This window comes from Manihot esculenta, chromosome 7, assembly GCF_001659605.2.
Source record: "Manihot esculenta cultivar AM560-2 chromosome 7, M.esculenta_v8, whole genome shotgun sequence".
Classification (NCBI taxonomy): domain Eukaryota; kingdom Viridiplantae; phylum Streptophyta; class Magnoliopsida; order Malpighiales; family Euphorbiaceae; genus Manihot; species Manihot esculenta.
The window spans coordinates 32,453,888-32,467,255 of record NC_035167.2 but is presented as its reverse complement, the minus strand read 5'-3'; the positions used below and the strand labels follow the sequence as shown (position 1 = coordinate 32,467,255).

At 34.0% G+C, this 13,368-nt stretch overlaps 2 protein-coding genes across 4 annotated transcripts; both read right to left on the bottom strand.

The window, feature by feature from the left end:
- Window positions 1–986: 986 nt before the first annotated feature.
- On the bottom strand, window positions 987–4,235 carry LOC110618597 (wall-associated receptor kinase-like 20). The gene is made up of 3 exons (XM_021761764.2): window positions 3,331–4,235; window positions 3,175–3,234; window positions 987–2,216 (listed from the first exon to the last, which is right to left on the bottom strand). The coding sequence occupies exons 1-3, from the start codon at window positions 4,109–4,111 to the stop codon at window positions 1,165–1,167; spliced, it is 1,893 nt and encodes a 630-aa protein (XP_021617456.1). The 5' UTR covers window positions 4,112–4,235; the 3' UTR covers window positions 987–1,164.
- Window positions 4,236–5,865: 1,630 nt separating this feature from the next.
- On the bottom strand, window positions 5,866–12,216 carry LOC110619415 (ultraviolet-B receptor UVR8). Of its 3 annotated transcripts, XM_021762844.2 has the most exons (11): window positions 11,864–12,214; window positions 11,086–11,159; window positions 10,904–10,988; window positions 10,617–10,748; window positions 10,307–10,531; window positions 9,920–10,156; window positions 9,638–9,681; window positions 8,250–8,432; window positions 7,798–7,888; window positions 7,053–7,096; window positions 5,866–6,273 (listed from the first exon to the last, which is right to left on the bottom strand). In XM_021762844.2, exons 1-11 carry the CDS (start codon window positions 12,063–12,065, stop codon window positions 6,151–6,153), a joined length of 1,440 nt encoding a protein of 479 aa, XP_021618536.1. In that variant the 5' UTR covers window positions 12,066–12,214; the 3' UTR covers window positions 5,866–6,150. The 3 variants fall into 3 exon arrangements, with proteins under 3 accessions (XP_021618536.1, XP_043814502.1, XP_043814503.1); XM_043958567.1 differs by lacking the exon at window positions 7,798–7,888 and having other exon boundaries at window positions 11,864–12,216; XM_043958568.1 differs by lacking the exon at window positions 9,920–10,156.
- Window positions 12,217–13,368: the final 1,152 nt, after the last annotated feature.

Sequence of the window (13,368 nt, the reverse complement as noted above, 5' to 3'; positions counted from 1 at the left end):
TAAAAAATAACTATATATAATATAAATATAAAATATTACACAAAATAAATATATTAATATAAGTATAATTAATTTAAATTATATAATTATATATATACATTATACTCAAATTTCATAAATAGAATTATATTAATTTATATTTAAATTATATAAAAAATTTAATTTATAAAATTAAATGAATAATATTAAATAAAAAAATAATTATACAAATAAACATATAAAAATAATAATAATAATAATTTATTAAGAAATTTAATAGTTTAAAAAGAGTATCTATATATATATTGAAAAAATAAATATATAAATTAATAATATAGTTATAATTAAGAGATAGAAATATAAAAATTAATAATATATATAATAAATAAATTAAGTGGCACGAGTTAGTCTTTTAACGAATCTGCTCAACGAGTATCTTAACAAGTCTGTTTACGAGTATTTTAACGAGTCTGGTCACGAATTTTTTAATGAGTCGGGCCATTTAATGAGTTCGTTCACGAGCCTCTTAACAAGTTGGTTCACGAGTCTCTTAATGAATCCGTTCACGAGTCTCTTAACGAATCCGTTCACGAATCTCTTAACGATTCAGTTAATGATTTTTAACGAACTGAATATTATGAATGTTAAGTTTGGCTCATTTAATAAATAAATTTAAAAATTAAGTTTGGTTTATTTTATCGAGTCGAGTCTCGAATAACTCACGAATAGCTCGTGACGGCCTACTTTTAGTTAATATTAATCACATTTAACTATTTTTAATACTCTGAAATTAATATATTTTAGAAATATTTCTCAACAATATAATTCACAGTAATGCTAAATAGATCTTTTTGGGAATTGCATTCTGAGGCTTCATTTGTTTTTGTGGAAAACTTAAAAAAAAAAAATTAACTGTAATTTTTTTTGAAAGCTGTAATATTTTTTAAAAATTTAAATACTTATTAAATTATAATTAAAATTAAATTATTGGATAGATAAAAATATTAAATTAAAATATTTTCATTGCATTATAATTCAAGACACGAGACCTGTTTAAAATCAAAGTGCTTATAAAATATACTTATGAAGTCAATATCACATTCTCATAATTATACTCAAGTATTATACCTGGACCCCAACCACTGTTCACATGGTTGTTCCAAGAATGGCTAAGCTGGCTAGCTTTCAGCTTTCTACGTTCTTTGCCATTGCAATACTCATAATGTACTCAATTTCTTCAGCAACCTCTTTCATGGAAGGCCTATTCTGTCTCTTTTCCTCCAAACAACCCAAAGCCAAAAAGCCCAATGCCTTCATGGTCTCAAGCTCCACTGTCGTCGCTTTCTCTTTTAGCAATGGATCAACTATATCCATTAATTTCTCCTCCTCCACCATTCTCTGTGCATAAACTGCCAAGTTCACGTCATCTTCTCCTCTACTGAAATCTATTGCTTTCATGGATGTCAAAAGCTCCAACAACACAACTCCAAAGCTATAAACGTCGCTCTTATCAGTTAACTGATATTTCCTGTAGTACTCAGGATCTAGATACCCAAGTGTACCTTGAGCACAAGTTGATATGTGACTCAAATCGCTGTGAGCTAACCTTGACAACCCAAAATCTGAAACCTTAGCATTCAACTTTTCATCGAGAAGTATGTTGCTAGACTTCACATCTCGGTGATAAATTGGAGGAACAGCTGAGAAATGGAGGTAAGAGAGACCCTCAGCAGTATCATGAGCAATTCCGAGAAGCTGTATCCAAGATAATTGTCCTCTTCCACCACCTTGTAAATGATCAAGAAGAGTTCCATTTTGAATATATTCATAAACTAAGATGGGTTGCTCAAGCTCAACACAGCAACCCAGCAAGCCCACAAGGCTTCTGTGATTGACTTGACATAGAATTCGAACCTCATTGAGAACTTGGTCAGTGCCTTTGGTATTTCCAAGCTTGGCACACTTGATGGCTACAAGAGTGCCATCATTAAGAACTCCTTTATAGACTTCACCATAGCCGCCAGAACCTAGGAGGCGATCCTTAGAGAAACTATTGGTTGCTTTCTTTATTTCTCTGCCTGTAAAGAGTTTTGCTGCTCTAGTTCCTCCTGCATTTAGGATTTCTTCACGCTCCTTAGCCAGACGTTCTCGAGCTTCTGTAATGCGCCTGTGGCGTCTGTAGAGGAGAATGGCAATGGTGCCTATCAAGATTGCTGCACCTAGGCCAGAGGTCAAACCTGCACAAATTTGTAGTTTTGTTAGAACTTCGAGCACCGGAGGAATCAGCTATTAACCAGTAGCAGTATAGATGAGTTCTAGTGATAATTAAGTACAATTTTTGTCCTAATTTCGTGGCTTTTAAAGGCCTATTTTTTAAATTAGGATCATAATCAGTGGCTAATATGTAAAGGTTGTATATACAAAAGGCCGTATAGAATAATTTTTTTTCCGTATAAATTGAAAGTCATGATTAAATTAGAAAAGAAAACGGTTCTAGACTTTCTGGTTTTAGTTTTGGATGGGTAACAGAATATCAATACTAGCAGTTATGTCATGAAACTTCAAATAATGACACCATTGAAAACTTTTATAAGTTAACATTCTATTTAACATTATCAATTGAATTGTGGTAGTGATAAATTAATTACAAGTTTTTAGATTTTTATTTTAATTTAAATTTAATATTACAAATTGCAAAAAAAATTCAAAACGAAAACTGTTTTTCAACAGTATTTAAAAGAATATTTTCCAAAAAGAAATTTCAATAAACCTTTTTAATTGATATTTTATGTAAAAATAGAAGTCAAACTTAATGGTGTTTCCCACCATGCCATTTAATCATTGGTTTTTGAAATTTATAATTAAAAATTTAAATATGTAGAATTGAGATATTTTAAATTTATTTAAATATATTTATCAACGAATTAAGTTGTGAGTATGTATTATTTAATTATTTATTAATTATTATCGTAGATAGTAATTAGCAAAATGAAATTTATAGCTTCCTTCTCTTTCATTTAATCTTCAAACATATATTTTTTTGAAAAAAAAATCCGAGCAAGTCTTAATTTTAATTAAAATTTGAGCTGATTTCTACAAAGGGTGAAACTTAGACCATCTTTAAGAATAAATATTCAATTATGATATAATAAACTATCATGATTGCGATTTTTTTGTCGTTTTAAAAAAAATTACCAGCTATAAGTGCAGTCTTTGATGATCCTCCGCAGCCGTCAGGATCTTGACACGTCACATCTGTACAAATGCCCAATGTCCACATGTCATCCAATCAAAGCCTTACACGTTTCAGTAAAAAAAACACATTATTACTTCAGTGAGGCCACTACTTACTTTCAACACAAATGCCTTGAATCGGATCCCATCGAAGCCCACCATTGCAGAAGCACCTCTTAACCCCAGTGCTGAGTGGATCAGGACCGCAGGTCGAGTTCCTATCGCAGCTAGCCTGAGCCACGCACAGAGGTTCCTGAGGTAGTACCCACTGGATAGCCACTCCAGGGCTTGGCCACCTACCTACGGGCAAACTCGGGTCCAAGTTAACAAAACTCGTGTAGGCCATACACCCTGCTTCTCTCACCCGGATCATATACGACGTCGTGCCACCGCCAGCCTTGAAAGTACAACAGATCGAAGCGTCCTGACACGGCGACACTGATCTAGCGTCGTTAACGTACGTCTGGCACAAACTGTTCGCCGAGCAATTCAACGGCGATCTTAGCAGCGATTCCGTACAGTTCAAATACATGATAGTATTATCGCCGGTGATGTTGAAAGGGAGTGAGCTGTTCATCTGGATGCCTTGGTTGACAAAATCGGACGTGACACAAGTGTTTGGTAAGAGACTTGCAGGCCGTATCACGAGCCGTTGGATGGAAGGGTTGATGGAAGTGATTGGGTACGAATTATTAAGCGTGTCAAACATGAGTGTACCTGCGTCGCACCGTATCTTGTACGATTGGTCGCCGCAATTGGACCCCGTGCTGAAAGGGTAGGGCACTGGGGTGGAGCCGCAGTTGGGACAACGAGTGGCGGATAAGGCAGGCATGGCGTATGTTAGCAGGAGGAGAGCCGCCGTGAAGAGGAGGAGGAGGAGGTCTGGTAGTGGCCTCATCGTGGTTGGAGGTATTGTGGAAATGAAGAGGACTTGAGAGTCGTTGGTTTATAAAGAAGGATCGTTTATGATTTATCGGTGGCGATTTTTCGGCTGGTTGAGTAGATTCTCATTGGTTTTCAAAGGTTACGTAATAGTCAACTTTCAGCTATGCACAGCCAATTACGTGTTTTGACTTTCATGTGATCGGTGTTTGGAGAAATTATATAATAACAAAATTTATTAAACATTTATCAATATATACACTCGAATCTAAAAAAAAAAAAAGAAATTAAGTTATTACTTCGAATTTAAATTTTTTATTTATATCATAAATTATTTATTCATGACCAAATTGATTTAGTGATGTATGCGAGTTTAAACAGTCTATGCATTTTCATACTCAGAAATCCAATTTTTTACATATATTTTGCCAATCTCTTCTCTTAAATTTATGAATTTAAAATCTAACATCTGAATTGAGATTGATTTTTTCTTTAAAAGCTGCTTATTCCGACAATTAGCCAATCCTTTTTCCAATTATTTTTCATCCTTTTAAGCTTTAGCCAACAGAAAAACAAGAGTAGGTGAGATTATAAAGTGCATGCATATAATAATTATATAATAGAGCAATACTCTTGTTTATTTGTTCTATCATTTTCTTGTACTATTTAATATAAATTTTAATATTTTAAAATAAATACAATAAAGGTCATATTGATTACATAATTGAATAAAATAATTACAACATAATTTATTCATAATTGAATTTTTATTAATTTAATATATTATGATGAAAATTAATAGCCAATAATTCAACATAAACATACCCATTATGAAATTCAAAATCAGACTCTTTTTGTTTTTAAAAAAATATCATTATCTTAATAAATTATTTTGGTTGTTCTTGGAAAGCTAAAGAAAATGATGCAAGTTGGTGGTTTTGACTTTGACAATTGCAATTTGACCATGCAAGTTGAGTGCTTTTGTTCATCCAGAAGACCTAGAAAACAATTGTTCATAAAGGATAAAAAATTCTCTTTTAAAATAATTATAATTTTTATTAATAAATACTTCAAACTTAATGATTTTGAAGTTATTAAAGCATTATAAGAAATACACAGTATCAACATTATGTAAAGGGACTTGATCTATTATGTAAATTCAAGTCGTAATAAACATATATTAAAAAATAAAATATATATTCTTATTTACGTGACATTAATATAAGCAGAGTCAAAATAAGAAATACTCTATGAGATGCCACAGTTGTCAACAATCCTTTCCACATAAATATAGTTGTCAGTCGTCTACCAAAAATTGAAGAAAAAGAGAGTTGTCAGCGTAAAAGTAAATTTTTTTTTTTAAAGATTCAATTTAATTAATTTTTTTTATTTAAAGTAAAAAAATAAAAAAAAATTAAACTAAAAACTTTTTCATTATTTATAAAAATAAAATCATAAATGGTTTTATAAATTAAATCATTCATATTATAAAATAATTTAAGATTTAATTTTAATTATATTTTTTATTGAACATGGGACGTGCCTTAAAGATATATTTAATAATATTCTCCCTAATAAATCAAATTTGCCTTTCATATTATAAAAGAATGAAAAATCTTTTGACAGCCTGGATTACATGCATCTTGGCTTATGAAGTCCATGAGTTGACTTTCATTTGCTATAAAGCCATTAGTTGACTTTTATTTGGGATAAAGCCATTAGTTGACTTTTATTTGCGAGCCTCCTTCCCATCAAATATATAGAGTTGAATTCTAGATATAGATGATTTTCTGATTTTCTATTTGATAAAAACCCATTAATTCTGTTAAGAATATATACACAAAGGGAACTAAATTATGTTGTACATCTGAATTGCAACATATGGCTCTTACAATAGTGTTAAAAAGAAAAAAGACCCAAGGCGAAACTGAGCCAACCAAGAATAAGAACAAACATATGTATATGTATTCCAGTTATTGAACATACATATACATGCATACTCAAAAGTACATCTAACCTAACAAAACTGTGCCATGGCTTGTACAGGTCAGCTACTCAAGCAGGCGATTCAGCCAAAAGTACAGTGTGCCACCACCCACATGCTACGTTTCGAGGGACACAGCCGTCTATGCTAACCAGAGAAGGAATGTTGCGGTCGATCACGTCCCCCAACCCAAGCTGTAACATTCACCCAGGCAGTAGAAGTTACTGTGTAATTTAAATTGTAGAGGCATTGCATGGGGGCCTGCTTCCATCTGGAGCAGGTGGGATGGGATAATGGGAATATCAAAACCCAGCCCGAGAATTATGAGTAATTTTTAGGTGTGGTAGATGAATTTTACTACTTGTTTCATAATGTTCACTAAACTTAATTTTGCTTTATAAAAGTCGCTCAATTTTCTATTTGAATTTCAAACAGTAACTCTCATCAGAATTGCGGTAGAATCTCTTGTTGGGTGTTTACGTGGTTTCTGATTACATTTAATAATAATAATAAAAAAGAAAATTCTTTGTGATGTAGGATTATAAATGCCTATAAATATCTCTCTGACCGACATGGCAAAGATTCTTTTTTTTTTTCCTTCTTTTTTAATTTAATCCACACAGGAAAAGCCACATAAACACTCAAAAAGATCTTTCACCAGATTCTAATGAGAGTTACTATTTGAAATTCAAATAGGAAGTTGAGTGACTTTTATGAAGCAAAATTAAATTTAATGACCACAATGAAATAAATACTAAAATTCAATGACCATGGGAAAAATTACCCGACAATTACATATGCATGATGCAAGCCACAACATTGGAACAGAACGATGCAACTTGATTACTCCATCAATTAAAATGCAAAGAAAGCATTCTTATTTGGCTTGCCATGAAGTGCAGAAATGACATTAACCTAAAACATTTTCAGATGCTCCCTAAATATGATATTTGATGAGTGTTAAGCAGAATACCTGGCCATACTTGTTCCATCCCCAGCAAAACACTTTCGCATCCTCTTCAAGAAACAGAAGCAGAGAGTAGTTAGGCATCAAAATTATGGGAATGCTAAAATCCAAAAACAATTTCACTATCATTACTCTTAGATAGTAATAAAAGGTTAAAATTAATCTGTAAGAGTATGAAAGAGATTTTGAAATGTAACTTTTAAAAATGTAATGGACAAATAAAATTATCCACACCATCTCGAGCAGGGATTTGTGTTGGTTAGAACTTGTATAAACCAACACCTACAATGTCTCAGTTGGTCCTAATTCCAGAGTTCAAACCAGTTATGCCTTTAGCAACTAGAAATTAGTCCACTTAGACCTTCTAACCTATGTCTCTCATTAGCCACATTACACCTTTTAAGCACTACCGCTTCTTAATCCTTCTAATCATCAAATTACAGTTCAAGAAAATCATTCAGATTTTCACTTTAACCCAACCTGAATACTAAGACTCAGAAAAGTTTTCTGCTGACAAGTCGAAGAAGAGACATTGGATTGCAAACAACCATGTGCCGGTGGTTATGGATTTGCAACGCAACCCCAACTATCCACCCGACTCCCCAGAGGTTCTTTTCACATGCTGGTGCACATGCACGCAAAATAATAGCAACATTGAGTAAAGGAAAAATACTAAATGACACATTTGCGGTTTAGTGTTGCAAAAAATATAGATATGGAAGGTTTATTGAGTATGGTATGGTTCACATACCTGTGACTATAGCAGTGTGTCGAGCACCACAAGAGACAATTTTTGCATTCACATCTTCCAAGCTTGGAGCGTCCAAGAGCCTTGGGGTAGTCTGGTTTAGAAATTCAATAAGTTTGTGAAAGTTAATTACACAAACTTCATCGTGATGAAAATCATTTGTTAACGTAACAGTGATGGCCAAGCCTCAAGAGTGCAGAAATAAAAACAGGAAAATGTTCAATTTTTATCTATGTGCACAGGCTCTGAAGCAGTGACAATAAAAAGGATAGGGCACTAATTTTCACAACCTAGATATCTTTTTCAATAAGCTGATTAGAAACCAAAAGAAAAGTCGATTATTTATTATAAACAACAATCCATTTCAGACACGCACCAACATGCCATCACACCAGGATATGAAACATGTTAATTTATTATCTTATAACAAAGTGAAATTGGCATTTGTATGGTACCTCTGCTTGATCACCACCAGTACCCAATTGCCCAAACTGATTTCCACCAAATGCATAAACATCACCATCAGCAGAAATGCAAACAGTGTGCCACAAGCCTGCAGCAACGCCCTCTATCCGTATGCCCAGCAATGACGATACACAAACTGGCTTCAGCTCATCATCTGTACTTCCTTGTCCACACTTGACAAAACAATGTGATAAGGAAAATAATTATATTCCTTGTGTCATGATAGACTAAAACATGCAAAAATGAAAATTTATCACAAGAAAATAGGTAATAAGCATTTTAAACTAAAAAGTAAGTAGATAAAGATCATGTGTCACTAGATGAACCTCATATCCAACATCTACAGTTGTTTATTCTCCAAAACCATCTACTTTATCTAAATGGTGATCCTGAACAACTGTTAATGTCCAGAACTCCAACCACTGCCAGTCCAGGATACAAAGGTAGACATTTTGAACAAGCAAGATGGAGAAATTTACACTTTGAACAATATATTCAGGAAGATTTATTATGCAATCCCAAAGTTATCAATTATGTTGATAATCAAGAATACAAATGTGAAAACAATTTCATGCTACAAACAGGCAAAACGGTTGGTTGATTATATCAATGGTACTATTCAGATGGTATTGGTCACAGAAGGAAGTCAATCTCTTCTCCATCATCAGAGAAATACCTTAAATGACTATTTTATGCAAAAAAGGACCATAAAAGATCAAAAGACTTGATAAACTTACAATTAAAGTCTTGTATTCATATTGACTTATTTGGGATCTATTGAGTATGCTATAATCTTTATAGAGTCCTATATTTATGTTTACTTAGGTCAATTAGTCACTGGTGAGTGCTCGGCCTACACCAAAAGGCATGTCTACAAACTTAGGCTACATTCTACAGTGTTAAAAAAGCCTTCATTTCTAGACTACACCCAGATATTGACAAAATGTTCAACAGAAGTAACTGATCAAGTATTTAATGCTGAAGAACTTCATATGAATGAGTTGGATTCAAAGAACCAAGCTCACATCAAGAAAAGACCATTAATTAGACAATGATAATGCTGCAAATACCATTTACTGAGATGATGCACAGATTGAAGAGAATCAATATTAACAGAAATACAAAACCAATTAACATGTTGAATGAGAACTGCAATTAGCACTTTTTGAACAGCCTGTTCTCATTCAACTATTAAACCATTTTGTTGAATGGCATAGAATTTAACTATTCAAATGAGAACATTTGGAGAAGTCCTAGACTTCTCCAAAGACTTCTCCAAATGTGCAAATTCATTCACATATTGGTATGTATGCGGAAATTATTTAGGGCAAAGAAGAAAAATGTTAGTCACAGTAAAAACTATAGTACTCCATAGTACCTGTCCATAGAGTCCCCAGCCAAAAGTAAGGAGTGCTCCAGCGTCTGTTGCAAGAACATTTATGAGGAAATAAAATGTATCAATATATTTAAGGTATATCAACACTTCGCAATGACGTGGAAGGAACACATGCAATAATTTAATCACATGAAATATTAGGTCACAAATTCTATGATTCTCAATCCTAAACTTTTTTTCTTTTTTACTGATGAATACTTTGTATATCAAGTATGTAGTAAGCAACCCAAGGTCCTAAAAAAGGTTACTTTATTAGATGCATGCCTGTGATTACTGCACTATGTCGCCCTCCACAAGCAATCCCCTTCACATAACTTCCAGGAACTCTAAAACCATGTCTCTCTGAAGTCAGGCCTCCTCGAGGAAGTGCTGCAGTTCTATCATTTCCATAAGAAGAGTCAATGCAAGGTACAGGATGAGGAGACGACACCATGCGTATCCTGGAGCCCAAACCAAGTTGCCCTTCACCTCCATAGCCCCAACCCCACACCTGTCCTATATCTGAAACTTCGGTAAAATTAGGATACATCACGTGTCTTGCTTTACACAAAAGATCTTCCATAGCTTCAAGCTTCATACTGCATATAATGCAGATAGGACTACACAACAGAATTCTGGGTCAGAAAAGCTCTCTTCTGTGATGGAACTAACCTGACAATGCTAAAGTGTGGCGACCACCAGCAGCAACAGTAGCTATCCTCACCCCTGGATTCAACAATACTAGGCATGGAAGTGCTGAGAGTGTCTCATCATTGGAAGATGAGCTTTCAGCTGTTTGTTTTGCAGATGAAAGTTTCCTGCGCTTTGTAGTTTCATCTCCACTTATACGGCTATCTATTCCGCCACTAGATCTTGAGCCTTGAGAACGTGGGCTCACTGCAAGAGAACATTTTCCAAGAATCAGCCAAATAATTACCAGTTAACAGTGTACTATGTTCAAAAATAGTGAAACTAAAGTTACCTTGCTCTGTTAAAAATGGACTCTGTCTTTCTAATACATCCCTTTCCAAGCCCCCAGCTAAAGATGGATCTCCAAACACTTTCCCCGAGGGAATACACTCTTTCCAACCCCATGTATAAACTTCTCCACTATCTGTGCTTAAGAAATCAAAAGGAGCTCAGCCTACCAGTCTACAAAGAGTGACTTTTACCTAAGCAAGTGTGGACATAGATAAATCAGATTAGTCAAACCAAACTAATCAGGCTTCATCTATGCCCTTGAATATAAACTCAGGAGGTCGGCATTACCTGTAGTTGCTACGCAGTGGGCCCAACCAGCTGCAGCTTTTATGACAGCAGATTCAGTTGGGAGAGGGAAAGGCTCAGGAATTTCCTTAACAATAAAAGTGGAAAAGAAAATGCAGGTTAGTTCAAGCAATGTAAAAGATGTACATAAAGTGAAGTTGCAGTCTTATATAGCACTACAGTACCCCGTGCTTCCCGGATGTCACATAGCTTTGACCTAGATCGTCCGTTGAACCCCAAGTAATAAGCTTTCCAGACTCTGATTGAAAAAGAAGAATAAGTAAAAATACTACTATTTCCGAATCAAGGTGGGGAAAAGAATCAATTTCACTGAAAATAACATGGATTAATTAACTTAGAAGGGAAGCAAGAAAAAGAGAACTTTATTCATACGCACAATCTTACACAGGAAACAAGTAAATATTTCAATTGATGGAAAACAAACAGGTTTATGACCAGTGACAACAAAATTAGAGGACAATTGAAAGAGAACTGAAGTTGACTGAAAGTTTTAGTGCATACTAATATTATCGCCAGCATTCAATTTTAATGGAAAGCATATTTATTTATATTGAAGGCTGCCATTAAATTTCCCCCAAAATCAAACAAAATCATGTTCATTTACATTTAACAAAGAGCCACGTATAAATAAAACTGATTTGAACCCGACAATGCAAAAACTTTCCAGCTGTGTTTGATATCCCTATTTTAGCTCCGCTTCAATTTGTTAAAATCAAACCAGCACCAAACATATCACTCAGAATGGTATTTTCCATCCCTTTCCCACCCTTTCTGAGCGACCAAACAACAAACTAATGTACTTAGTTGGAGGGGAAAGAAAGAGTTCCATTTCTATGAATAAAAGAACAAAATTTCCCAAATCCATAGATTCGAAAGCATGAAAACGCAAATAAACCGAAACAATCGAAATCTAGGAAAGGAGAATTTATTTAAAAATATTACCAGAAATAGCCATGGCGAAACCGCAACCACCGCCGCAAACGTCCTTCCAAGTATACCCATCAGGGCGCACAACGACAGGCGACAAAATCGGCGCTCTTTGAGGCAAGGCTCCCGGAAGGTATCCCCACATAAAAACCGACTTATCCTTCACTATTTCCTCCATTTTCAGTCCCTCGTCTACCCACGTTCCCTTCCCATTCATGTCTAGGAGAACAGAAAGGAAAAGAAAATGAAAGAAAAGCAAAGAAAATGAAAGAAAGGAACGGAAAACCAAACAGCTTGCTTTTGTGAGTTTGTGTTTTGGGCTTCTAGCTTGGTGAAGGCGGTAATTTGGAAAGTGAGCAATAGAAAGAGGCCGTATCATTTTCGGGGGACTGGGGATGCCACATAGGATGCTTGCGTAGGCACGTCTGGACACGTGTCTCTATATATACCAGTAGATTATCGATGAATTATAGCCAAGAATTCCCTGGAAGTTTCTGGAAGTCGTTCTAAAATTACCAGAAACAGGTGGGGAATAATTCCCGTGGTAGCTGGCGTGGAGGGTTAGTTTAATGAAACGTGGTCGCCTCATGTACAGGTCCAATCATTATGGTCGAACACGTGTCGGATTTATGAGGAAGGAGTTAATCAGAGCTAGTGTTGATTTGCCTTTGTTTTGGGTTTTGTTTTTAGTTAGTTTGATTTTTAGTTTAAAAATGAAAAATTGAATAAATAGAAATTTTTAGTAAATTAAATTAAAGTAAATTGAAACAAAATTGATTAAACTAGATTTAACTCGGCTAAATTTAATTTTCTTTTAAATTTTATTCATTTCGAATTTGTAATTTTTTATTTTTAAATTTAATTTAATGTTCAATAATAATTAATTAAAAATTAATTCTATTTGATTTAACTTACTTTTTAAATTTTAAATAATATTTTTAAATTTGATATTTATTGGGAAAATATAAGAAAACTAATTTTAAATTGAAACTAACATTTAGCCGACCCTATATTTTATACAAATTTATATATAAAATTTTTTACTTATTTTATATTATTAATAATTATTTTTTAATTTATATGGTAAAGCTAAACGAATTAATTAATTCATTTATTTTTAAAAATATATTAATAATGGTTTTGAAATTAAATTAAAAGGTTTTGCGTTAAGTTTTAGTAGTTTGCCGGGCAATCAACCGAATTAACTGCCAGCCACTAGTTTTTAAGTGGTTTTGATGTACGGACCCAAAACCACCAAATAGACCCTGCATTTTATTTTGGCCTCAAATCCCAGTAAACAATCATATAATAGGGCCCCAACAACACGTGTCTCTCTACTCAATCATTTGATGTCTAAGTAAAGCCATCGTGTGGCTTAGATAATATCTTTCATGAATGTATGTAGGAGGACCCACAATTGGGTAGCTGGTCTTGATAGATTTGGATAGTTAATCATGTGGTTTAGAGGTGAGGTCCAATGATTGTGGTCAATGCTTTTGGAAAGTAGAGTTGGTGGGCGG

Coding starts and splice junctions, on each gene's coding strand:
- LOC110618597 (XM_021761764.2), bottom strand. CDS start 4,111: ATGAGGCCACTACCAGACCTCCTCCTCCTCCTCTTCACGGCGGCTCTC. Junction 3,235..3,330: donor TCAAGGCATTTGTGTTGAAA/GTAAGTAGTGGC, acceptor GCATTTGTACAG/ATGTGACGTGTCAAGATCCT. Junction 2,217..3,174: donor AAAGACTGCACTTATAGCTG/GTAATTTTTTTT, acceptor AAATTTGTGCAG/GTTTGACCTCTGGCCTAGGT.
- LOC110619415 (XM_021762844.2), bottom strand. CDS start 12,065: ATGAATGGGAAGGGAACGTGGGTAGACGAGGGACTGAAAATGGAGGAA. Junction 11,160..11,863: donor TTTCGCCATGGCTATTTCTG/GTAATATTTTTA, acceptor TTTTTCAATCAG/AGTCTGGAAAGCTTATTACT. Junction 10,532..10,616: donor TCCATTTTTAACAGAGCAAG/GTAACTTTAGTT, acceptor GTTCTCTTGCAG/TGAGCCCACGTTCTCAAGGC.